At 38.6% G+C, this 25784-nt stretch overlaps 1 protein-coding gene across 4 annotated transcripts in view; it reads left to right on the top strand.

Annotated features, from left to right (window-relative positions):
- Window positions 1-25784, top strand: part of dock4b (dedicator of cytokinesis 4b) — a 189702-nt gene that overhangs the window by 138169 nt on the left and 25749 nt on the right. For all 4 annotated transcript variants that reach the window (XM_049473406.1, XM_049473407.1, XM_049473405.1 and 1 more), the window contains 9 exons: window positions 738-798; window positions 1315-1408; window positions 2339-2487; window positions 4906-4992; window positions 6915-7019; window positions 7179-7320; window positions 13728-13894; window positions 16690-16776; window positions 17781-17957. In XM_049473406.1, the coding sequence (XP_049329363.1) occupies window positions 738-798; window positions 1315-1408; window positions 2339-2487; window positions 4906-4992; window positions 6915-7019; window positions 7179-7320; window positions 13728-13894; window positions 16690-16776; window positions 17781-17957 (1069 nt within the window). The remainder of the gene's footprint in view (window positions 1-737; window positions 799-1314; window positions 1409-2338; window positions 2488-4905; window positions 4993-6914; window positions 7020-7178; window positions 7321-13727; window positions 13895-16689; window positions 16777-17780; window positions 17958-25784) is intronic.

Below are 25784 nucleotides of genomic sequence, written 5' to 3'. Positions count from 1 at the left end.
ACTAGCAGCGGTAGTATATTGGACCGTGACCCTTGTGACACAGGTTTGATCCCTCGTTAGAAACGGTGTGTTTATTTATTTTTTTCCTTTTTTTTTTTTTCTTTTCATTTACCTGCTTTGAGATCAACTGTTCTGCAATTGGGTTCAACAACCCTCTGGGCTGGAGAGCTACTAGTCTGCAGCACTCAATCCCATTACACTTCATTTTCCAAAACACATTTTTTTTTTGGTTGCCTGCCACATAATAGCTTGGAAAATATATCTGGCCTGTAGCCAAACTTAATTGCCGACCCCTGCTTTACAACATGTGAAATGCCCTGCTAAGTCCAGTTCTGCCTCTGACCTAGTCTTAGAGTCTCTGTAGAACGCCAGATCCACCGGAGATTCTATGTAAACACACAGAGGTGGGTAGGTAGTTCAGGTCCAGAAAAGAAAAATCCACCCCGGGATTTTGTTGGCTGAGCTGCAGCAGAGCCGCCCAGGCAGTTGGAACCAAACTGTGGGGTGGATTTTTACTTTCTGGACCTGGACTACCCACCTCTGTGTACACAAGATAGCTAGCTAGCTATGTAACTGGTGTAAACAGAACTGTTTTAAACATACACCCACCTATCTTACCTACCTATTGTACTTAGCCCTCAATGCCCATTTTTACAAACACAAACACACCAAAATATACACAAAAAGTCTGCAAAAAAAGTGTAAAACTGTACTGTATGTTTTTTTGTTCTGTGTAGGGACTGTATGAAGCTTGGGGAGGTGGATGGGAAGAAGATCGGCTGCACTGTCAGTCTACTGGTGAGTTCAACTCACTCTCTCTCTCTCTCTCTCTCTCTGCATTCAGCAACAACTGTATTACATCACCTGCCCACTCACACTGCAGTTTACAGCAGTTTTACTGTATACTAATGCATTACAGCACACAAAAGGGTCCAGCAGGTCACGATGATAAGGCGTCTGTGTAGCATCTCATCAGCAGTGTAAAGAGCTGGTCTAATGCAGGGTTTCAGCCCAGCACTGGTCAGGATTATGCATTCTTCAGCCGCTCTGAGTGTCGGGCAGAAAAGCTTTTCCCTCACTGACGGCTCTATTGCTCGCACGCCAGCGCTGGAGTCTTTCCCAGCATTCTGTGCTCTTTTGCTTCTTCTTTTTTAGTTCACTTCATATAAGCATCCATGGCAACTAGCACAACAAGTACCCACAATCACCTGGCTGTGTGGGTGGACTCCAGCCTCATTAATTTTGTAGAGCAGAAGAACACTTCTCTCTCAATCTTTTTATTTATCTTTCTCTGTCTCTCTTCTCTGTCTGCAGAACTTCTACAAAACTGAGCTGAATAAGGAGGAGATGTACATCCGCTACATCCACAAGCTGTACGATCTGCATATGAAGGCTCAGAACTTCACAGGTAATGAGTAATTGCGAATGCGCTAAATATTTGGCTACCGGCTACAGTATTCAGCTGAAAAAGTACACTTTTATTGTTCAACAAAGTATATGATTTATACTGAACAAGGACTCAATAATTTATTTTAAGGCATTTCGCTGTTTCCTGTAAGGTTTGGACTTTTTTTTCATCCATCTCCCTCCAGCAGCAATGTATGTCAGATATGATTGTGTGACTGATTGTTGACTGTTTTCAGGGTTTTAATCAATCAGTGGCACACCTGTATTTCCTGTCACCAGAATAGAAACATGCCAGATATTTACCTTGAACACACCTCATTTCCAGATCACCACGGCCATTGGCATAGATTTATTACTAAACTCTGACGCTATTTTAATGGTGTGGGCGCAAGGTGTGAAAATAGACTGTTGATGGGGTGTAAGATAGCAAAGAGCATTGCGACACCCCTTGCACAGAGTGTACCATAAGGTTCAAAGGGTCACTGTTCAAACTTGTTATTAGTTTTCTCAGTTTACAAGTGCCACTGCACAAAATGTTTGTATATTTTAGCTGAAAGATTCAAGCTATACAAGGCTAAGACAGTAACAGCCTGGCTGCCTTTTTCTGTGTGAGTTTCAAGTCATATGGGAATTGAGTAGCACTGCTGAGGTAAATTCATTCATGATTAGGTCATTCATAAGTAGACGTTGTGCTTTGTTGATTTGTCTGCTGGGATGTTGATGTTTAGTTTTTAAAAAAGTTTAAAAGCAAGACAAGCATATATTTAGGCTATTCAATTAATACAATGGTTAAAAAGTACGCAAAAGCAATAAAAAAAGGTGCTTAGGATTAGGCCAAAAGTTCCATTATGTTTGGTTACTCTGATAATGTTAGACAGGGAAAGGGTTTCAGGGGCTTTCATGTGGATGTGTTTTGTGTGTGTTTGTATAGAGGCCTCCTACACCCTGCTGCTGTATGATGAGCTGTTGGAGTGGTCAGAAAGGCCTCTGAGAGAGTTCCTGAATTACCCCATGCAGAGCGAGTGGCAGAGGAAGGAATACCTGCACCTGACCATCATCCAGAACTTCGACCGTGGAAAGGTACCTTTGTTTTTATTTCAAAATGACGTTTCATCTATTTTATAGTTAAATAGGGTTGGGTAGTGTAGGTTCCATACAGTGGAGAATTGCCACTTGTGTTAAAACACAGCGTATTTCTGACAAAGATTATGATAAACTAGCGAGCAAAAAAAAGGGGAATCGTGTGTGCGCTGAAGAAAATTTTTGCTCTCGAGCTTCATTTTTCTCCTCTCGGGTGTTTTTTTTCCTCGCGCGCTGTGTGAATTACCTGCTGCAGCAGTTTTGCTCGACTGAGTGTTTTGCACTCGAGTTTTAAGTTTAAGCCGGAGAAGGGCGGGGAAAGGTGGATGGCAGGAGAGTTAGCTAACTGGCTATGCTAACATCCAAACAACCCCCTCTCCGGCGCGCCTCCGGCTCGCTAGTTTAACATGTGTGCTCACGAGAAGTTCATTTACGCACGCAAAATGTTAAAACACGCTGGTCAATTTTTTTCACCTGGTATTTTTGCACTCTCGACTTTTGACATTGATGTGACGCCATACAAGCACCAAGTGAGAAACGTACTTGACATATTTTAATGACAGAACCTGTTCAGGTTATTATTAAAAAACTTACAGGGGAGAGAAGTTAAACAATATCTATACATCTGCATTGCCTCTAGTCAATGTATTTATATATTTTTAGTCAAATAAATTCTAAATCATGCATTGTTTTTATATTGACATGCAGCACATCAAGCAGAACATATGGAAATAGATATAAATGTGTTCCAAATACAAGTTTCACTTTTTGAAGCAATAAGTCATTTGGCTGTTATTCTTTGACAAAATATGATGATAAATGCACCAATAGTAAGACTCGCCTTCTGAACTTCAGAAATGGAATGTTCCAAACATCTCCACCCACCCAGTGTTCAATCTCACTCACAAGATAACACCTCACAGATTACTGTATTTTTCACACTATTAGGCGCACCATCAATGAACGTATATTTTCTGGTCTATTTTCATAAATAAGGTGCACCGGATTATAAGCCACATTTTAAAAAACTTCTAATTCAGCAGGTCTCACTGCTGGGTGGTGGTAGTGGGGGGTAGCTAAGCTAATTAAGTTAATTAAAGCTAAGATAAGCAAACAAAACTGTAAGAAGAAAATACTTTTAAAGCCAAACGAGTGCTGGATGTTAATCTACAGAGATTTCTCTCCTAAAAACTGTTTATTTGGGTGAGTAAAGAGCTTCCGTTCATTTACAGTAAGCTTAGATTCCTAAATTTTACTCAGCACTAAGGCTGGAGCATTAGCATTAGCAGCTAACCACCAGAGCTACACTGAGTAAGCCTGAGTGATATTAACTAGCGGTTCATCCCACATAGCTTGTTTTAACCTGATAAACATACAGACTACAGGCTGATTGATATACTCCCCTTTGAACAGCGAAAAAGCTAGCTAGCACTTACTGCGGTTAGCGGCTAATGCTAACGCTGCTCCAGCAGTTCTAGCTGGGGTTAACAGCAGGCCATAATTAGACAGTACTCAACTCTGAACTGGAAAATAGCGGTTAGCAGCTAATGCTAATGCTATTCCAGCCCCAGTGCTGGAGAGCTAACCTGAAACTCCTGTATAATTTGTGAAGTGGCTTTACTGCTACTTACAACCTGACTGGTAAAATTCATACATAAAATGCACTGGATTAAAAGGCGCACTGATGATTTTTGTGAAAATTAAAGGATTTTAAGTGGGCCTTATAGTGCAAGAAATACGGCATACAGGTGTACCCAAGCAATCCCCTGAGGTAGCATTTCATGATCAATAATAATATTGCTATCCAAAATTCTGGGCATACCAGTAAATTCTTTGTTGTTGTCTGAATTATTACTGTATACAGATACAAGTCAAATTAGTTGTGAACATTAAAATCATTCATTTTTTATATGATCAGCTAATATTTAGAGCTCGAATCTACACAAACTTGCTCTTCTCTACTTTCTACATTTCCCAGCAGGACAGCTCCTCTCCTCCTTCTCCCACGGCACAGAAAACATTTGCGTACATAGACTCCATCATCTTCTGATCAAAACATCAGTTGGAGATCGTCTTTCCATTAGTTATTCATCAAAACAAAACAGAATTTACATAATCAGCATGGCCATCATCAGCTCCTCGAATTAAAAAAAGAAAAAGAAGAAGAAAAAATCCTGCTTGCAGTGCCGCGTCTGGTTGTGTGTTCTCGTCTCGAGACATCTGTGAGTGTCATTGCTGAAGGATTATGAAGCAGCAGGGTAGAAAAGCTTCCGTTTAATTAGCATCACAGCGAAGCAAGATCTGCACACACTGAGAAGCGCTTTCACTGCAGATCGTGTTGGTGATCATCTACCACCCCCCAGTGGAGGTTAATGTAACTACAAGGGGGTCGCATGGCTTTTGTCTTTCTCTCCACAGTGCTGGGAGAACGGCATCCTCCTGTGCAGAGAGCTGGCGGATCAGTATGAATCATATTATGATTACAGGAACTTGAGCAAGATGAGGGTAGGTATTATTCATCATTACTGGCTTTAATACAGGAAGAAAAACAGCAGAAAAAAGGGTTGAGGCTGATTAGAAGTCTTTTGAGGTCAGTTAGTGGAGAAAGTTTTTTTGTGCTTTTTAAGGGTGGGCAATATGGCCCTAAAATAATATTACAATATTTCATGGCATTTTCGTGATAATGATAATGGACTTTTGATGATATGACAAAACACTGAATTGGAAAAAAAAAATCAAGAATACACTACTGCAACAAAATTTAAAATAAATGTTATTATTGCATACGATATGACATGGCACAGCCCTAACTGAGATATATATAAAAAAAATACAAGAATTTTATCAGATTTATAACAGAAGTCAATAATTAAGAATGTCATGATCCTAATAATGATAATCCATATATCTCCATATATCCAGGACTAGTAAAATAAATAATACTGCACAGATATAATCTGTCTCTAGTAAATATAATATAATATAATATAATATAATATATATATATATATATATATATATATATATATATATATATATATATATATATAATAGGAAAACTAGAACAGTATGAATTAATGTAGTAATGAAGTAATGGAACAATATTTCAGGGTATAATATCGTTCAAGGAATTAAACAAAAGTTGCAGATATTATCACAATACGATACCGCACACCCTAGTGCTTTTGTTTATCTAGATTGTTATTTTGCCTTATTTTATAGTGTTTTAAGATAAATATTGTAAGATTAATGTACCTTTATTTACAGTTAATCTTGAATAAATGTATTTTGATCAATGTACAGTTCAGATACCAATGTAACTCAGATGCAGATGCATTTATTTACATAGGCCTAATCCATTTGTCTGGATGCTCTGTGTTCACCATAGTCAATCAAAATAACATCATGTTCAAACTACACTTCCACTGGCAAAATCTAGACAAAACATTTGTAATTGAGACACGTATTCTTATATTAAACAGACAAATCTGCCAATAAGGTTGTATTTCCTAAAATAAGCAGTGGTAAAGTCTGAAAATGAGTGAAGTAAAATTTAAATCAAGCAAAAATCACTGATTTTGTGGCTTAAATTAGGACACAAGAATCAGAAAGTGAATTTTGTGATTATTTTGAGTTCAAATGACTTAAAATAAGATGTACATTCTAAGTGAGACTGATTCTATTTGGTCAAAATATATTTATTTAATTCTTTACAGTTTAAGACAAACACATTTTAGTCTTACGTAGGCAGATTATACTTTAATGGTTTGTCTGCTAGAATGTTTTAAAAAATAAATTGCTTTCTTTTTTTATGAAAGCAAGTCAGAAATATTTACATTTATGCTATTTAACCAATGCACTGGTGAAAAAGTGCCAAAATGAAAGGAAACACGTGAAAGAACTTCAGAAGCTTCAGTTCATTCTGTATTCAGCTGGTTTTGGACAAATATTACATTTTGTTTATAATATTAATTGAAATATTTTAGTTAGTAATTAACTTAAATATTAATTTCAGTTCCTTATGAAGACCATAATACTGCCATATACCGGAACACAAGAAGGCTTTAAATTCAGGGTTAATCGTTTTTTTTGCAGTGTAGGTCAGTTGATCATTTCGGATTATAATCATCCAACATCCTGGTTCTTGTGTTGCTGGATGCAATCAACTTTTTACAGCAATGCTCCAGATATCAGTAAAAATCCTTTTTCTGGACAGTAGAGACAGTTAGTCCAACAAAAGTAGAATTAACTTTTTTGTTTTTGTTTATTAAATATCCTTGATCTTGCATGAAACTATGACCATGATTTAGGACGTGTCCCAAAATTTTTGTCCAAATAGTGTGGATCTCAATATTGTTTTCTTAACTACTGTAAAGGGAGGAGACATTATTAATTCAGTTTATTTCTGACATGTGTGAAATGAGCAGATGATGGAGGCCTCCCTGTATGATAAAATAATGGACCAGCAGAGACTGGAGCCGGAGTTCTTCAGGGTGGGCTTCTATGGGAAGAAGTTTCCTTTCTTTTTGAGGGTAAGTGATCATACGTTAGTGTTTAATGCAGAAAAGCTGGACACCATTATATAGTGTCTTCTTTTATTTCTTTGGAGTCCACTTGATGGCACTATAAGCCACAGTCTGTGCTTGATTAAAGTGTGTATCTGTGTCTGTGTGTGTGTGTGGGCTTTACAGAATAAGGAGTTTGTGTGTCGTGGTCATGACTACGAGCGCTTGGAGGCCTTCCAGCAGCGCATGCTCAGTGAATTCCCTCATGCCATTGCCATGCAACACGCCAACCAGCCAGACCAGACCATCTACCAGGCAGAGGCCCAGTGTATCCTCTCTGTTATACACAAACACAGACATGTACACACACACACACACACCACAGAGTTGTGATAATCAATACACCAAATTAACACTCTCTGCTATTATTACCTGTGCTTTGGAGTATGAGACCAGGCATCCAGCAGCGATTATGATCTCAGTAGCCTCTGTGGTGCAGATATAATTAAAGGTTATCTAGTGCTTTTTGTCGGTGTGAAACTCATGAAGCTTAAGGGTGTGTTAACAATATGAAATGATCACAATGCATAAGCGTAATGACCTGATTCTGATGTTATTTTCTTCAAATATCTGTTCAATATAAAGCATAAATTAAAAAAATATATTGTTATACATTATGGACAGTTTCCTAGACAGGGATTGGGCCTGGCTACATCTTAGGCTACATTCGCATTACCAGGCTGATAATGTGAATGTAACTCAAATCTGATTTTTTGCTCAATGTGGTTCAGATCTGTGTGAACATGCCAAATCCAATTCTTTTTTTAAATCAGATTTAAGTCACTTTCATATGTGATCCTAAATCAGAAGCACTTTCATCACACAAAGAACTTCTGTAACCATGGTTGTTAGATTCTATGCTTCTCCCCCGCGATTACCTACGAACTCACTCGAGGACGATGATTGGTCGGTGACAAACGTGTAGTGTTGCCAGTCCCCCGAGAATGGCGCAAAACAAAGATAACTGCTTAATCTATCATAGTAAACATTGTGAGGGACAAAAATGTTGTGTAGTCTGAGCTTGGCATTAGACTGTATGTTCCTTTCATTAGAAAATCTCCATTCAAAATGCGTTGTTGTCCAAGACTAGACTCTGACTGACCTATATACGCTCATATACGCATATATATACACATATATATACACATACATATCCATAAATATTTGGACAGTGACAATCTTCATAATTTGGACTCTGCATTCCACCAAACTGGATTTGAAATGAAACAAATACGATTAAGCAACTAAGCAAGTGTAGACTTGGATCTAAATGATCAAAAAGCTATTTTATGGACTTCATGGGCTGTTCAATGATTAATCCATCATCAGTTAAACAGGTAAAAGGTGTGAAGCCGATTCCAGGTGTTCCATTTTCATTTTGGAAGCTGTTGGAAGTTGCAGTTTAAAGACACTCTCAATGGTGAAATGGACCATCTTTACACTGAAAAATAAGAAATCCATCAGAGGGTTAGCAGAAATGTTAGAAGGGGCCAAATTAACAGTGTGGTACATTCTGGGAAAAAGGATTGCAGTGTTCAACTCGGCATGGAGGTCCAAACAAAACAGCAGTGGGGGATAATCACAGAATTCTTTCCATAGTGAAGAAAAAACACTTCACAACATCCACCCGATTGAAGAACACTCCAGGAAGTAGTTGTATCAGTATCTAAGTCTAACATAATGAGAAGACTTTCAAATAGATGAGTGGAGTAGTTAGGGATGGTCGGGAAAGTGAGGTGGTGATCATCCAACATCCTAATCTCACTAATAGTCTTGTCACTGAATACAATCAAAAGCAAAGCTGTGAGAAAGTATTCCCTGGACAGAGGAGACAGTTACTCCAACAAAAGAAGCATACAACCCTGTTATTTTACAATTGTGAATGAAACATGCCAATTTCCGCCTCATGTGGTGTGCTTGTGAAGAAAGATTAAAGTATGAGGGTTTTTTAGCTGGTTTCCATCACTATGGCACACAGTAGCTGCATAGCTAAGCTTCTCATGTAATGAAATGCAATAAAATGTCATTATCTTTTGTAATTATTCGTATATCATACCAGGTAGTGTTGCCTCCCTCTCTGTGTGCTGTCTTTGTTTAGTTTGGTATTGTGTGATTGGCTAGCTGAAGAGACTGGAGTTAGCTTTCATGCATGGCTCTGTTTGGCTCTTGTTTTGCAGATACTAGCTCCATGTATTTTCAAGGATTTAAAAAATAAATTTGTGCACAGTGTGCTGTAAGGGACATAGCCAGATTGACAGTGAATCATTCGTATGGTCAACTGGTGCAAAGTGCACACCACTTGAGAAATTATGTGTGGACCCTGGTTGCATATTTTTATTTGCGTCCAGAACATTACATTACATTACATTTGGCAGACGCTTTTGTCCAAAGCGACTTACAGTAGTGAAGTTAAAGGTAAAAACATCTTTAGACAGGGCTTAAAGGAGGTCTAAGGGAAATAGTGGGATAGAGGAGTGAAGGAGAGGAAGAAGGAAATGAGGTTAGAAGTAGGTAGTTAGTTAGAGGTGTTAGGAGAGTTTGAAGAGCTCTGTTTTCAGGAGTTTCTTAAAGATTCTTAAAGCGAGAGATTCTCCTGATCTGGTAGTGGAAGGTAGTTTGTTCCACCATTGGGGAACTCTGTATGAGAACAGTCTGGATTGCTTTGTGTGAATGTTTGTTTGGCAAAGTGAGGTGACGTATATTGGAGGAGAGCAGCGCCGGGAGGTAGCGTAAGCCTTTAGGAGCGAGTGCAGGTAGGAAGGAGCTGTTCTGTCATCACCTTGTAGGCGATTGTAAGAACCAAAATATAACGAGAAATATCCTAAAAATAAATGTTGTAGCATCATATTTATATTATTTAGACATCTACACTAAACGTATTATTATTATTAAAAAAAAAACATCACTATCTTCTTTGTCCAGTTTATTTCCTCTAGTAGGCCTTTCTCTTAGCAGTGCCTTACATGGTTGGCTAACATTAATCTTTAAAGGAGAACTCTGGTGTAAAATGGACTTTGGGTGTAGTAAAACACGATAAACAGTACTAACCTTTGTTGAATAGCCCACCTCCTTTCTTTTGCAGCTTTCCGAGAACCAGCACTTTTATTACGTTTGTCCAAACATGCTTTACAATGCATGATATGGGGCATATTTTATATTTTGCCCCTGCATGTAAATCGCTGATGCTTTCCATTTTTCTGTCTCCTCTTGCCTTTTTTTTTTTCCTTCCCCTTGACATAAACGTCTCAAGCATGATATGCGGTCATGAGATTGAGAATGAGTTGCGTTGACATAAATCGGACATGATTCAGATTTCGAAACCATATATCGAAATAGTGGCCCATATTGGAATTGAAAATATTAGATTCAATGCCGACAGGACCCAAAAAAAGTGGTGGGAAATCTTGTCTCAACCCAGCACCGAGTTTGGGTTGGGCATCTGGTCAGGCTTGGGCCTACACCAGTAGTTCGTTTCTATGGTATCAGTTGTGATTGGTCGGTATCAAGTGTGATTGGTCGAAGCTGTCTGACACGGGAGCAAGAAAGTAAATATAGCGAGAAGACTCTGTGTTTTTAGCACATCTATCTGTGCTGAGTGAAGCTGCTTTAACACAGAACACAGAACATTGGAAACCTGCCCTGGTGTGCACGTAGTAAACGGAGTTGCACGGCTGCGAGCAGTGAACGCTGCACATACCACTCTCGGTGTGTAAATATCATGGAGCAGAGACTGGGTTTGGTCATAGATGTGGCAAAAAGAAGTTATCTGGCTAATATAGTCGATCAAACTGCACCTTATCAGCAGTTTAATCTGCTCAAATTAAAGGAGTATATTTGATAACTGGGTTGGATCGCGAGACCAAATCACGTTCTCACCACAAGTGAACCGCTTCAGAGTTTGTTTGGGGCCGGACTGAGTTTTGATCTGCACCCGAGTGCGATTTTGTTTTCACTCTTGCTCAATCGAACCGCACTAGGGGTACAAATGAACGAGTCAGTTTTAACCAAACCAAATAGGACTGGTGTGAAAAGGTCCTAAGGGTACAAATGAACCAGAGCCTGTTTTAATTGGACCAGAAAGGACCTTAATTCATTTGTATTAGAATTTGAATTAACAGCATTTTCGTACATCGTACAGTGTGTTTTTTATTTTATTATTGTATTTTGTCCATGTTGTACACACCTAATCCAAAGTGTGTACAAAGTATGAAAAGTTTTCCAGCTTGTTTACTGGTCTGAACAGCATTTTTGATGATGGGTGTAGGAGCTTTTTGTTTTGAGCGAGCGCAGGAGCGCGTAGTGCCCTGCTGTAAATATACGTCTGCTCTCTGACAGGAAATCGATCCTGTCCCACTCTGCCTGCACTTGGCTCTGGTAAACTGCGGGGCGCAGACGCAGGCCGGGGCCGGGCTGGGCCGGCGGGACGGATATGCGGAGGTCTAGAGTGCCAAATACGGGACTTTCTCCCGAGTGCAATTAGAGCAGACAGGAGCGGTCAAACTGCATTAGCATAGTGCTTTGTTATCCTTGCAAGCAATTAATCAGTGCCCTTTCTGGAAGGCTGCCATGCTCGCTTCATATTTCTGTACTGATAAGTCCTTGTTGATCCGGGCTGTGATCTGATCTGCAGCTTGCCGGATGCGTGTGCATATGCTGATTGTGAACAGGGAATAGTGCGCTGCATTGCTCTGTGGGAGGGGAGTGGACACGTTTCTGTATGTGTGTGTGTGAAGTGAGTGGGGGTGGGGCGGGTGTTTGTGTTGTGTTTTTGTTGGAGAGTAGGTGACATGCACACCCTTTAAACACATTTAGGTGAAGAAGACCTGCCTGTGGTGCTGAAATGGAACGTTTTTAAACTCGTTTTAAAGTCGTATCAGTTCGCAGTTTGTGAGTTTGAGCTTGCGTTTGGAAAGCCGGTGTTTTGGATGAGCTGGCACGGCTCACTAAACTCCCTCTCACTCCTCACAGATTCACTCACTCGTGTTTAGCTGATCTGTGCATATATAACCACAGAAAGCTTTCAAAATCAGCATAATTATAAAAAAAAAAAAAACTGAATATATTTTCATGCACCTACACCGCTATTCTCTCTCAGACTCTCCTTCACTTGTATCTCTTGGCATTGCCTGCATGTTTTTTTTTTAGAAGTTGGCGCTGAGTCAGGAAACAATATTAACACATGCAAGCGAGATGTGCTGTAGCACCCTGTCACCTTATGAGTTAGTTTTAAGCTCGCTTGTCTGAATTGATGTTGGTTATCCAAAAACACTTCACAGTCCATTTCAATTAGATTGTATTGACTGGACTTTGTGAGCTGGCTGGGAGACAAAAGTCATTTAGGCTAATTTCACACAGCAGATAGAAGTGGCCCAAAATCTGATTTTCTTACCAAATCTGATTGTTCACCATATTTTTCGCACTACATGGCGCGTCCACATCAATGAACGACTATTTTCTGGTCTAGAGCTAGAGGGCGCTGCGGAGCGCCGTGCAGAACAGAACCGTCAAAGAAGAAGAGAGTCAAACGCTGGTCTAGGGCCCTTTCTCAATACGCAAGTACACAAGTCTGTACTCCCGTACTTGGCAAGTGCGGACTTGGGAAGTTCGGATTGCGGAAGCGGGACGGTTGTTCTGTAATTGGAACAGCTGTGTACTTGATGTACTTGAAAGCGTTGTTCCAAAAACATAGGAGCGCATTTTCACCCAGCCCCTTTCTTATCAAATAAACCACATATCTGAAGTCTAAACCTCTACATTCTCCCTAAAATAACTTAAAACATTATTTTATCACACAGCAGTACTGTTTTGAAAACGTACAGGTGCTTACAGTTATGCACCTTCTCATCCTGCATTATGCTGATACTGCTGCAAGGTGCATTCTGGGTTATCAGGCTGTAAGAAGTTCACACAAGTCACCTTCCATGCATCCTTGATAAAGTGAGAGGAGCTAGAACACATCCGGGTATTTGTTGTGTACTTGGCTAACTGTGATCTTCTGAATTGGAACAGTGCTTGGGCTGCAACTGATGACGTTTCACGAGTCCACAAGAACACAAGTACAGAGAAGAACGCAGATTGAGAAACGCCCTAGCTCCATCCTACAGAGAAATCAGAACACCTCCTGCTGCTGTTTCTACTGTTTGAGTGTTTTTATCCCAATAAAATAGAGAAGTAACTACAGCACTATTAAATATATCAATACTGTAGCTTGAAGAAGAATTGTAGCTGATTTAAATACTGTAATCCCTCTAATGGCTTCAGAAATAACCTATAGCTAACTAAGTTAAGTAAAGCTAATATAAGTAAACAAAACAACTGCTAAGCTAAGTAACAAAAAAGACTCTCTCTTAAAGTCAAACGAACGCTGGATGTTAATCTACACAGATTTCCCCCCTGAAAACTGTTTATTTAGGTGAGTAAAGAGAATCAGTAAGATTAGATTCCCAAATTTCTCCAGCACTAAGACTGGAGCTTTAGCATTAGTGGTTAATTGTCTTTTTCTATTGTTTAATGAGTGAAGGTATCCTATACCAGTTTCCTATAAAGACCTGTTTACGAATATGCTGCACAATACCTTTAGTTATATGTAAATATAGATAGTATCTACATCTATCTTGAAGCACAGTGTTTATATTTGCTTGTTTCTGGAATGCTCCTTGACCGGTCCCGCCTCAGACTTGCAGATTTACGCGGTGACTCCAATCCCGGACAGCCAGGACGTCCTGCAGAGAGACGGCGTTCCCGACAACATCAAGAGCTTCTATAAAGTCAACAACATCTGGAGGTTCAGATATGACCGACCTTTCCATAAGGGCACCAAGGACAAGGAGAATGAGTTTAAGGTGGGTTGACTTCTCACTCGGTTTACTTTACAGTGTCTCTGACATTGTTTTTCTCATTTTAAATCTTTTCCAATATATAGTGCGTGTGTATATATATATATATATATATATATATATTTATAGGTGTGTATCTGTTTAAGGGTGTGTGTGGGTAGGGCAGTGTGGTGTGTATAAAGCTCAGGTGTGCTCTCATGTGTTGCATTATTCACTCTGAGCCCAGTGAGTCTAATTAAAGTTTTAGGGGCCAGGAGAGCAGCTCATTCCAAATATCATTTCCCTCCTCCCTCCTTTCCTCCCTACCTCTCTCTTTCTCTCACTCAATATCCAGCCCAGAAAATCACATCCAAAATCGTGGATCATATCTACCGCAGGGGTTAGATTTCCCACGGCCTCTAGTGGGTATAGGGTTTGAAATAAACAGTTTAGCCCGCCCGATATTACATTTTCCCAGACACTGAGGTATGTATTGCCCTGCCTCACTTATCATGAAGTAATATTGTCCACAAAAATCTCATTAAGAGGCTAACTTAAGCTGAGATGATATTTAGATGATAAGATTATATTGGAGAGAGCAGGCTTTTTTGAATCTCATCTCCGCTAACCGCAGTCCTCCCTGCGCCTCCTCCCTGTTGAGCCGGGCTGTCGTATCTGCGTTAGCTGAAACAAGCTCAGGAAGCCTGCTGAGAATGCCCGTCCAGAGCCAGGCGGGTGGATATGAGATTTAAGGCGAGAAGAAGAAGGTCTTAATAAACTGAGGACAGACTCATGATCAGCTGCTTCAGAGAATAGAGTGTTTGAGCTGCACTCTTTCAATCCTGCCGTGTGTTGTATTACCTCAAGAACAACCTGGTACTCTGTGTGCTTTCCCCGGGGTAATGCTAAGAGAAAGGGCAAAGATATTAGATCCGTAGGCCTTCGGAATAAAGTCGGTGTGACTAGATGAAAACCAGAGTCCTCTGGTGCCAGAGTTTTACAGCTACTTTAGCCAGGGCGATTTGAACATTGATTAAAAAAAATATCTTTTAGAATAAATCAGTTTAGTTGGATCACATTGCATTATATATTCTGCACAAACGGGAATTGATCTATCAGCACTAAAAACTACTTCAGCAAGTGTGCATGTGTGTTTGTCGTAACTATTTTCTTTCTTTCTAGGTAAATGTGTAATGCACAGTGTTGCATATTTAGTTTTAGGCTGACTATATATGAAACATACTTGCTGCTAACTAATACTTTCACGTTTGCATAAACGTGCCTTGTGTATCCTGCATCCGTTTGGTGTTTCAGATGTGTGCATCTTCTAAAATTATCAGTAATTTGATGCTGATGCAAAGTGCAGTAAACACACAAACGGTTAAAACTGTGTCCTTGTTGCTGCACAGTAACAAGTATACAGGTGCATCTCAAAATGTGAAACTCATATATTATGTACATCAGGGGTCTCAAACTCGTGGGCCAATTTCAGCCCGCAGAACAATATTTTTTGGCCCGCTGCTTGAAATCAAATTTTAGTGTTAGTGCGGCCCTCCCGCAAGAAATACACACTTTCTCTCCGTCCACTAGCACAATGCATCCTATCCATTTCAATGGAGAGAGCCACTACATGCCACGGGGCATGCTGGCTTACGTTGAACACAGCCCCGCCCTCTGGCAAAAAAGTTCAGCAGAGCTCAACTTTATTCAAATGAATCCGCCCGCTGCGCTGCGTCCAGCCAATCAGGGAACAGCAGGCTGCGACTTCACAAACATTCCAGCCTGAAAACTGCAAAATATCAATTTATAGAACTATAGATTACAATGAGTTTGATTAAAAATTAAAATTATTAAACTTATGATTGACTACATCTGTAGCTTCATTTTAATTCAAAAACGTCACAAATACGCCCACGCGGTGAGCCGAGAGATCCTGCATGGCAGAATGCGTTGCAGAAACACAGAGTCAACCTCCAGCAGACCCCAGATATTGATGTATATGGCTTACAGCCAATGAAAACCCAAAAGTCAGTATCTCAGAAAATTTGAATATTACATAAGACCAATTGGTCTTTTTGGTAGTGTGCCAATTCCATCAGGCTTCATAAAAGTGTCAGCAGAGGGAAGCCTGAAGTGCTGTAATATTTTCTGGGAAAACACTTCACTGAGTTTGGACTTGATATAACACAGTGAACCAACAACAGCAGATGACATGTCTCTCATGGTTGGTAGAAATTGGGTATAAAATAGTCAAAAATAATACAATTATATTTAAATGCAGTGTGAACGGCCTAAAACAACATCAGAAGTGGTGAGAAAATTTGATTTGGGTTATCTTTACCTGCTGCATGAACATAGCCTTTGTCCATTCATGTTTTCCTAAACATTTGGTCAATTTTAGATGCTTTTTGTAGTGTTGACATTGACCAATTCACCCTGTAACTCTGTAACACTGATTTGTTAGATACCGATAAATTCACTGAACTCTAATATCAGTCAGTTTTAAACAGCCAACCAATATATCAGTCAGATCCAGAACTCATTTTTGACTTGTACAAAGAGACCACATAATGTACAGTGCGCTGTGAAGGACAGTACAAACAACATCCAATAAATGAGAGTGCTACTTAGCTGCAGCTGTCAAGTGAGAGACAGTAATGAATGCGTAGGAAGAAATGTGATTGTATTTGTGAGTGAAAGTCGGTGTAAGGCTGTCAGTATTATGAGCTGTTTACGATGCCTACTGCTTGAGGGCGGAAGCTGCTTGTGTACAAGCGTGCATATTTTTTTTTGTTTGTTTTTTTTTCTCTCTCGGTGTGCAGAGTCTGTGGGTGGAGAGGACCACACTGACCCTGGTGCAGAGTCTTCCGGGCATCTCCCGCTGGTTCGAGGTGGAGAAGCGTGAGCTGGTGAGGGAATCACTCTCTGATGAAAGCCTTTTCTTACACACGACTACTCCTACCAGTCCTTTTGCTTAGAAAACCATCCAAGATCAAGATTAAACTGTGTCTGTCTGCCAGGGATGGAGCGTGAACATTTCCTATCACATAAAAACATGTTCACTATTTTATTACAGTTTTTGGCAATATAGAATATCCAGATTTTTTATTAAACTGTTATTTTATTTTTATTTTTATTTTTTTTTGAGATGGAAAGGTTGGGTGTTGCATGTTTGTTTCAAAAGTTGTCAAACGCTCATCAGATTATAAACAGCCACAGCAATTTACGGGTATAGGGGAAGGAATTGGGCCCTGTGTGTATCCTCAGATCCTTAGGTCAGGGATTTATCTTCATTCTGTATTATGTTACTTTTATAACACAAAATAATAAAAACAATAAAAACCAACAGATGTTTGTAACTATTAGGGGTGGGCGATATGGCTCTAAAATAATATCACGATATTTCAGGGTATTTCGCGATAATGATGTACTTGGCGATATAGGAAAACTAATTAGGAAAAATAATTAATTAATTTCAGGAATATAGTATAAGAGTAAATAAACAGTATAATCATAACGTGGCAAAATAAATAATATAGCATAAAATAATATAATGCAGCAAAAAATATTGCAGAATATTTTATGCATGCATATAAACTGCAAACTAAAACAATTATACAATAAATACACTTAAAGCTTCACAGTAAATAATAGACTACTTTTAAGACAGAACATCTCTATTATCACGGTATGGATTTTTAATATCACGATATTTCTGTGTCACAATATATTGTATACGATATAATATTGCCCACCCCTAGTAACTATGTTTTTTTTTTTTACCAAAGAACAATTTAAAAGAGCTTAATTTCTATTAAAACCTTAACTATCCCATTCTTGCTGTCTGCTGTCCTGAAAAAATATCGAATAAATGTTTATTCTGAGCCAGTTACATGTCTATGGTGTGCTACAGGTGGAGGTGAGTCCATTGGAGAATGCCATTGAGGTGATCGAGAACAAGAACCTGCAGCTGCGTACGCTGATCACGCAGTGCCAGACGCGGCAGATGCAGAACATAAACCCACTCACTATGTGCCTGAACGGTGTCATCGATGCTGCTGTGAACGGAGGCCTTGCTCGATATCAGGAGGTAAGCTTAAACCACTCAGGATGGTATCTCTGTCATTTTCACTGCAAACTGTCTTATATAACTTTGGTGGTGTGTTTATGTAAAATCATATCGTACTACCATAATTTTCACACTATAAGGCACACTTAAAATCCCTTAATTTTCACAAAAAAAGTCGTCAGTGCGCCTTATAATCCAGTGCACCTTATGTATAAAGTTTACCAGTCAGGTTTTTACATAGCAGTAAAGCCACTCCACACCTGCTGCTGACCCTGGCTAACTGAAGCAGCATTAGCATTACCTGTAAACCGTGCTAAGCGTAGCTCTTTCGCCGTTCAGAAGTGTGGTTATCAGCCTCTAGCGTGTGTGATTACCATGTTAAAAAAAGCTACGTAGGAATTAAATTTTTGCTTAGCATTATAAGCTGAATTAGAAGGGAAACATCACAACAGCCCTGTGCCTTACTAGTGTCGCGTAGTGTCACACCTGTCTATGAGAGAAAGTTCAAAGTGTAATTTCTTGTATTTACTGCACTGAAGTAAAAGTAACTTACATTTCACAACAGTAGCGGGAGCCCTTGAGCATTAAAAAGCTATTATTATTTAATGGCACACTAAGTAGGATTTCCTTGATTATTGAACTTTTTAAAGAAGTAAAATTACAGCTTCAAACTCAGTGCAGCGCTCCTCCATTGAGGTGTAATAGGAGGATTAGCGGTCCTTTAGTGTCTGTGCCGGAGCTCCTCTGAGCTCAAACCAGACTCTGGTTCTTACAGTTTTACAAGAACTTCAAAAACACACTTTTTGGAGTTGGTTAATTCTTTACAGAAGCTAACTAATAGTGATGGGCACAGCAGCTCTTTTAGATGAACTGAATCATTAGAATCCGTTCACTAAAAAGATTCGTTCATTCGAGCGAATCTATTGTGCTGCTCGTCTGTGCTGTACCGGAGAAGCTCCAGAGAAAGACAGATTACAAGTAAATCAGTGGGTATTTCTGTTTTGTAAGGAGCTTAAAATGTCAATAAGAGAGTTAAAAGGTTATTAAAACAACCAGAGTGTAAATGTGTGAGGTATAAGTTGAGTAAAAGTGTTTGTTTTAACTGCTAAAGCTGTAGGCTAGCAGGCGGAAGCTAGCAGCGATTAGCATTTGCGATTAGCATTAGCGATCGCGTTAAATGTGTAAATATATCAAGTTATGTGTAAAATATGGCTGTTTGTAAGCTTAGCTTGCAGTAAATTTTATATAAAATATACATTAAATATACATTTTAGTCTAGGCCTTGTTAAAGCTTTTAGTGATACTGTGTTTTTGTTTTAATATTATTTCATGCTGTGCTTGTTTTGTGGTGAGGGCTACCACAGTGCTGTATACATTTATTACACTCTGCAACTGTAGGGGGAGCCCACGAGCACAAAATCTCAATCCTACCTAGTGGAGCTTTAAATACCAGTTATTGTATAGTACTGCTTTATACTCAAACATTCTCATTAAATTATTAATCTGAAAGACTAATAATAATAATAATAATAATAATAATAATATTAATTGAGGTTGTATTTTATTGATACTGCTACTTTTATCCATACTGTTTATCCAACAGCAATATTTTACCACTACTGTCTACTACAGTCTTCTAGGCATTGCTACTAGAATAATCAGTATCAATTCTAGCCAGATGCCACCAGTCACAATCATTACCACCCACTGCGCTGTCCACTGTAGGTGGTAATGGTTCTTATCATAATGTGACACTGTGCATTAAGGAATTTCCAATGCCCACACAACTTCAGAAATGGAATGTCTTGCCCCTAAGCACTGTTATTGGTGAAAAGTTGTCAAGTGGTCTGCTTGTTTGCCTAAGGAATTGAATGCTACTCTGCCACAAGCCAGGCAGTGTTGGCGCCTAGTTTCTGCAATGCTGGTAAAATAGCTATTTAAATTGTATCTTAACAATACTGCAGTTTTTACACCAGTTATAACTGGTTCCTCTTCAGAACTGGTTGTTTTCTTTTTTTTTAATTATTCATTTGACCATTCACTGAAAGTACCATGCATTATTCTGCACCTAATATGAAACTAATATGTTAGCTATGCACTTAGAAAAGTACTATGACCCCATTAACGGGCCTGTGGGGTTTAATAATTTAAAATTACACTGCCGAGATAGCCACTGTTTTCACTAAACATGACACAAAGACCTGCATATATTAGATATTCAGGGTCTGTAATTATGGAGTTTGTATAAATCTATGCATGTGTGCCTTGGGGTGCACTAGTTATCAAAGCTTATGTGTTTCAGAGCAGAAACTACAGTAATTGGTGCAGTACTGTGTGTGTGTGGATGTGATTGAGGGAGGTAAACAGTAAAGCAAAATGTGAAGTCTTCTTTGTGCAAAATAAAATTTTATTTACTATGATGCTAAGACCTAAAAATATATATACCTGCAGTGAAAAAAAAAACAGTTTGAATTAGTATGCTACTGTTGAATGGCCTGCATTTATTGAACTTGTCTTTCATTGCATTGTTTAGTAGAGTTTGTTGTCTGATAGCAGCTGGTTGCTGTTGTATTTCAGATGCGAATATGTGAAAAGTATTCACATTCATTACTCTGTAGGTAGACGTATAAAAAAATACTTCTGTAGAAGTAAGAGTGTAAAAATATTGGTTTTAAAACTACTTAAAGTATAAAAGTAAAATGAATGTAAGGAAAGAACAATACAGTGTATAGTGTACCTCTCCCCCTCTCACATAATCACACCAAACAAGCAAATATCAACAACAGATGTGCATTGCAATTAGGGCTGCATGATTTTGCAATATTGCAATGTTGAAAATAATAGGATTTTTTCTCAAACAATTTACAAAGTTGACTAAAGTCAATAATACAAAAAGTCCTGATATTAATAAACATACAGCGCTGGAAAAAATAATAGACCATTTAAAAAGTATGAGTTTCTTTCATTTTACTAAATTGAAAAACCTCTGGAATATAATCAAGAGTAAGATAAATGATCACAAACCATCAAACCAAGCGAAACTGCTCGAATTTTGCACCAAAGAGTAGCATAAAGTTATCCAAAAGCAGTGTGTAAGACTGGTGGAGGAGAACATGCCAAGATGCATGAAAACTGTGATTAAAAACCAGGGAACCAGGTCTGAAAGCTCTGCATCTTTTTGTTATTTTATCCATTTCTCATTTTCTGCAAATAAATGCTCTAAATTACATGATTTTTATATTGAATTTGGGAGAAATGTTGTCTGTAGTTTATAGAATAAAACAACAATGTTCATTTTACTCAAACATATACCTATACATAGCAAAATCAGAGACACTAATTCAGAAACTGAAGTGCCGTCTTAATTTTTTTTTTCCAGAGCTGTACTGTATCCAAGATTAGAGTAAAGTAAGTGATAATGGGTCATGACTTGAGTCACATTGCAGTCCTATGATGTGACTATTGCACATGTCCACATTGCAATGACTGTGCTGAACCAATATATTGTATATTGTACAGCCCTTATTGCATAATATGTCCAAACACAATGACAATGCACACAATGAGATCACACACTATACTGTAACCCTGTAGCCTAATCTTTATCAGACAGACGTATCCGTATATACAGACCTTTTATGTTTAATAAAAAAAAATCTCAATAATAGAATACTCCTTAATAAATGTTATATTATTCCCTCTCTCACTGTGGATGGTGCAGCGTCTGCTCCTGGGTGGGATCATCTTGTGAGCCCCCCTGCCTCTGTGCTCTTTTAGCTCCTGTTGCGCGCTGGGCAGTAGGGAAATGAATGAAAAGTGCAGCTTTAAAAGCAGCCTCTTCTTCTAGGGCGTAAAAGCTCTGGGAAAATCTATAACGTCTTGAAGTCGGCATGCTCAAGCTGGGTCAACCCGGCAACGCTCTCGAGTGTGCATGGCTGCCTGTTGCATAGCAACCTAGCTTTAATGCACCTGCAGTATTCACCTTGATAGACTCGGCAAATGTGTCGTCAGGGGACTCAACTGTCTGTGAGCCACTGACCACCTGCGTGAGTGTGTGTGGGGGGAGGGGAGGGGGGGGGTTGAGGTGGGTCAGACATCTGTGCATGCATTTATGTGCACCTGTGTTTTTCTTAAGCACTATGTGGATGGGATTAGTTTCTCAGGGGAACGTCTGTGGAAAATATTTCACACTTTTACTCAGTGATAAAACTCTGGACTGCAATCAAAAAAACAGGGGGACAGGAGGCCACATGACATCGCGTTCAGTAGCTCCTCCTTTTCCACTCGCTGTGGTGTTTTTTTTTATTTTTTACGTAGATCACGCGGCCAAAGTGTAATTGCGGTGCGTTGCAGTGGACAAATAGCTATTTTATTAAATGTGAGACACAGTAGGTAATTCAGCCTGAAATGTTCTTAGAGGACGTCTCTGAGGAGAAATACACATACATGGTTGTTCCAGACTGGAATGAAATCCCAGGAAATCCACCCCACCCCTCCAAAAAAAGAGGAAATTACCCCAGGACCCCCTGAGAGACTAACCCCGTCCAGATAGGGCTTAAGGTTTTTTTTTTGTTTTTTTTTTTCTGAGCCTCTTTCCAAAACCGATTTAGGGTCATTCGATAATCAATTGCACAATTTCATACCTCACTTTTTTTCCTAAAAAAAAAAAAAAGGCAATTTGCTGCTTGTTTTAAAATACTCTTAATAGCATGGCACAGCAATTTTGGGATGCATGACATGCTGTCAGTAGCTGCACTCACTCCTCAAAGCTGAGCTTATTACAGTAATGTTGCTCTTGTCCTATCAAAGTGTGAGTTTATGAGGATAGACTAATGTAAAGTAGAAGCAGTCACCAGTCAAACTAAACCAATCACTTAACCCTACACACAGCAACAGGAGCAGATAGAAGCAAACCCCGGGCCACCAACTTCAGTTAGACCAGAGATCAATACTCTGGATCTCTCCTGGCCTCAAAAACGGCTTTTACACTTGACCAAATGTACCAAACACCTGGAGTTTGATATGCTTTCAGCCTTTCGGAGGTTCCTCTGGTGTTCCTGAGCAGGGGGTTTTAGTTTGGGGGAAAGTCGAGTGTGGAATTAGACGCATTAGCCAGATTTGAGCTGTAATACATGGCAGTAGTAGCAGTCTGCTCATTATTGAATGGTCCAACTTCTGGCATTAATATTTAGATTTATTGCTGCTATTTAGGTTCAGCCCTTAAGGAAAATCTATTTTTCTCCACTCTCATTTGCAAGCCTCTCAATTTTAATTGACTCTCTCTAATGATTTTTCATCTCCCCTGACAGTGATTTTCCCTTTCAGTGTTTCACAAATTGATGACATTACTGTCAATTTATTTTCATATTCCTTAAAAATACAACGTAAAAGCCAGTCTCTTGCATTTTCTAATATTTTATACTGAATAAAGCATTTTTTTAGCTTCAGCCTAGAAGAAAAGCCAACTCATGCCACATAGTGCGTTGACTTGAATAGATGTGTTGATTAATAATGGACTAATTACCCAAACCTATAATAAGCCCAAATTAAGTTTCAGACTTAATTACTATGCTAATGGTGAATCTCTGCTGAATATTCTTTTTTATCTGGTGCTGAGCTTAATTGTTGCCGCCAAACCAGCCCCATCACGACTAGTGTGTTAACTTCTTCTACAACATACAGACTTTTCTTATGCATGTTTCCTGCTTTATGTCAAAGTATCAAACTGACAATGTGTCAATCTTCTTTATTCAACACGTCTAATTCAGCTCATCAACTAATTACTTAATAGGAAGGGCCAACTTGATTTTGGAATTAAATTAGGATACTATTAGTGGTTTCCTACTAGTGCTGGGTAATATGACCTCAAATCATTATCAGGATTAATTGAAAGTTTTAGCTCAATTACGATTAATGAACAATTATTTTCATAAATAAGAGCCAAAACATCTTTCTTTGGTAAAAGCCACTTAACTTGTTTGGTTGTTTGGCTCAGTGTTTACGTTTCCTTCAGTGTTGTTGCTTCCGTACCTCAGCCTGCACAGAAAATTAAGAGACCATTTCAGTTTCTGAATCAGTTTCTCTGATTTAGCTATTTATAGGTATATGTTTGAGTAAAAACAACATTGTTGTTTTATTCTATAAACTACAGACAACATTTCTCCCAAATTTCAAATTACAATATTGTCATTTAGAGCATTTATATGCAGAAAATGAGAAATGGCTAAAATAACAAAAAAGATGCAGAGCTTTCAGACCTCAAATAACGCAAAAATATAACAAATTCATATTCATAGTGTTTTAAGATTCAGAAATCAATATTTGGTGAAATAACCCTGGTTTTTAACCACAGTTTAATGTATCTTACACACTGCGTTTAAAAAACTTTATGCCACTCCTGGTGCAAGAATTCAAGCAGTTCAGCTTGGTTTGATGGCTTGTGATCATCCATTTTCCTCTTTTATTATATTTCAGAGAAATTCATCATTTTTAGATATGTTCTTATTTTTTGCTGCACAAGACAGGCCGAGTGAGTTCAAACAGTAATAATATATTTCCTTGTAGGAATAAAACATAGCCCAAAAATAAGCCTCACATTTTGTCTGATATTTCTCTAAATATTTTTTAATAGACAGTCTTGTAAACGTGGTTCTAGGCATAACTGTTGGCCAGAAAACAATCCCAGCAGGTTTAAACTGTGCCAGTTTATTCACTTGTTCTCAGATACACTGTTAAAGATTGTGGACCAGATCCCATTTTCAACAACAGGCACAAATTCAGGCCTTGAGTTGATTTTAGAGTGTTAGAAGTGGAAAACATTAATGTCTGTAAAACTGCTCTGAAAGAAAACTAGTTTTTGGACAATTTCCTGCCTGAAGTTTTAAACAGAATTATCACTAGTAACTGAAAATCTGATAATTACGTACAGAAACGCCCAAAAAGTCCAAAAAGTTGATTGCTGTATAAAATTATATGGACAATTTTATTTTTTGCTAATAATGATTATTGTTGCACATTGCATTGCACATTGGAAATGCACCTTTAAGCTTAATTGATGCCTGCAGAACAGTTCAGACAGTACTGTTTTTTTTAAAGGTCAAGAGTATGCTCCCTTTAGACTAATTTATCATGTTAACGGTAGTTCCTAATCGGGAGATCTTTAGTTTGAATCCTGGTCATGCAGCTTGCCATCAGCAGTTAATGCACTGAGAGAGCTGACATGGTCTCTCTTGCTCTCTTTGCGTGGATAGATGGCACTCTTCCTTCATCATTCTCATCACTTATGATGATGTCGATCAGCACAAGGCGTCTGTGAGCTGATGTATCGGAACCGAGTCGCTGTGCTTTCCTCCTAAAAAAGTTTGAAAAGAGGCGGTGGCTGGCTTTGCAAGTATTGTAGGAGGCATGTGCTAGTCTTCACCCTTCTTGTGTTGTGGTATCACCTATGATGAGGGATAAATAGTAGTTCCTAGAGGTGGGCAATGATATTGTATTATATTGTGGTAAATGTTCTTATTGTATAATCAACAAAACACTTTTATTGTACCTAAAGAACACTGGCCCACGTTTACATTTAATTACAGAGAGCACAATAAGTTAAATTAATATAAATAAGTCTGAAACTACTGCTACATTTACACTGCAATGTATCGTTGTTGATATTATGTATTGTAAAAATATTTTAATTATTGTGCTAAAATGTTTTTACTTTTATCCTAGTAGGTTTCCTTTTTTAATGTATTTTTAATCTAGTACTAAGGTTTTATTTTTGCCTTTATAAGCAGTTGATTGAGATTAAAGAGCTATTCTATTAGCTTGTTCCTACACATGTTCCTACACTGAAATGAA

This window comes from Astyanax mexicanus, chromosome 2 (assembly GCF_023375975.1).
Source record: "Astyanax mexicanus isolate ESR-SI-001 chromosome 2, AstMex3_surface, whole genome shotgun sequence".
In the NCBI taxonomy this organism is placed as follows: domain Eukaryota; kingdom Metazoa; phylum Chordata; class Actinopteri; order Characiformes; family Acestrorhamphidae; genus Astyanax; species Astyanax mexicanus.
This window is presented reverse-complemented; position numbering and strand designations above follow the sequence as displayed.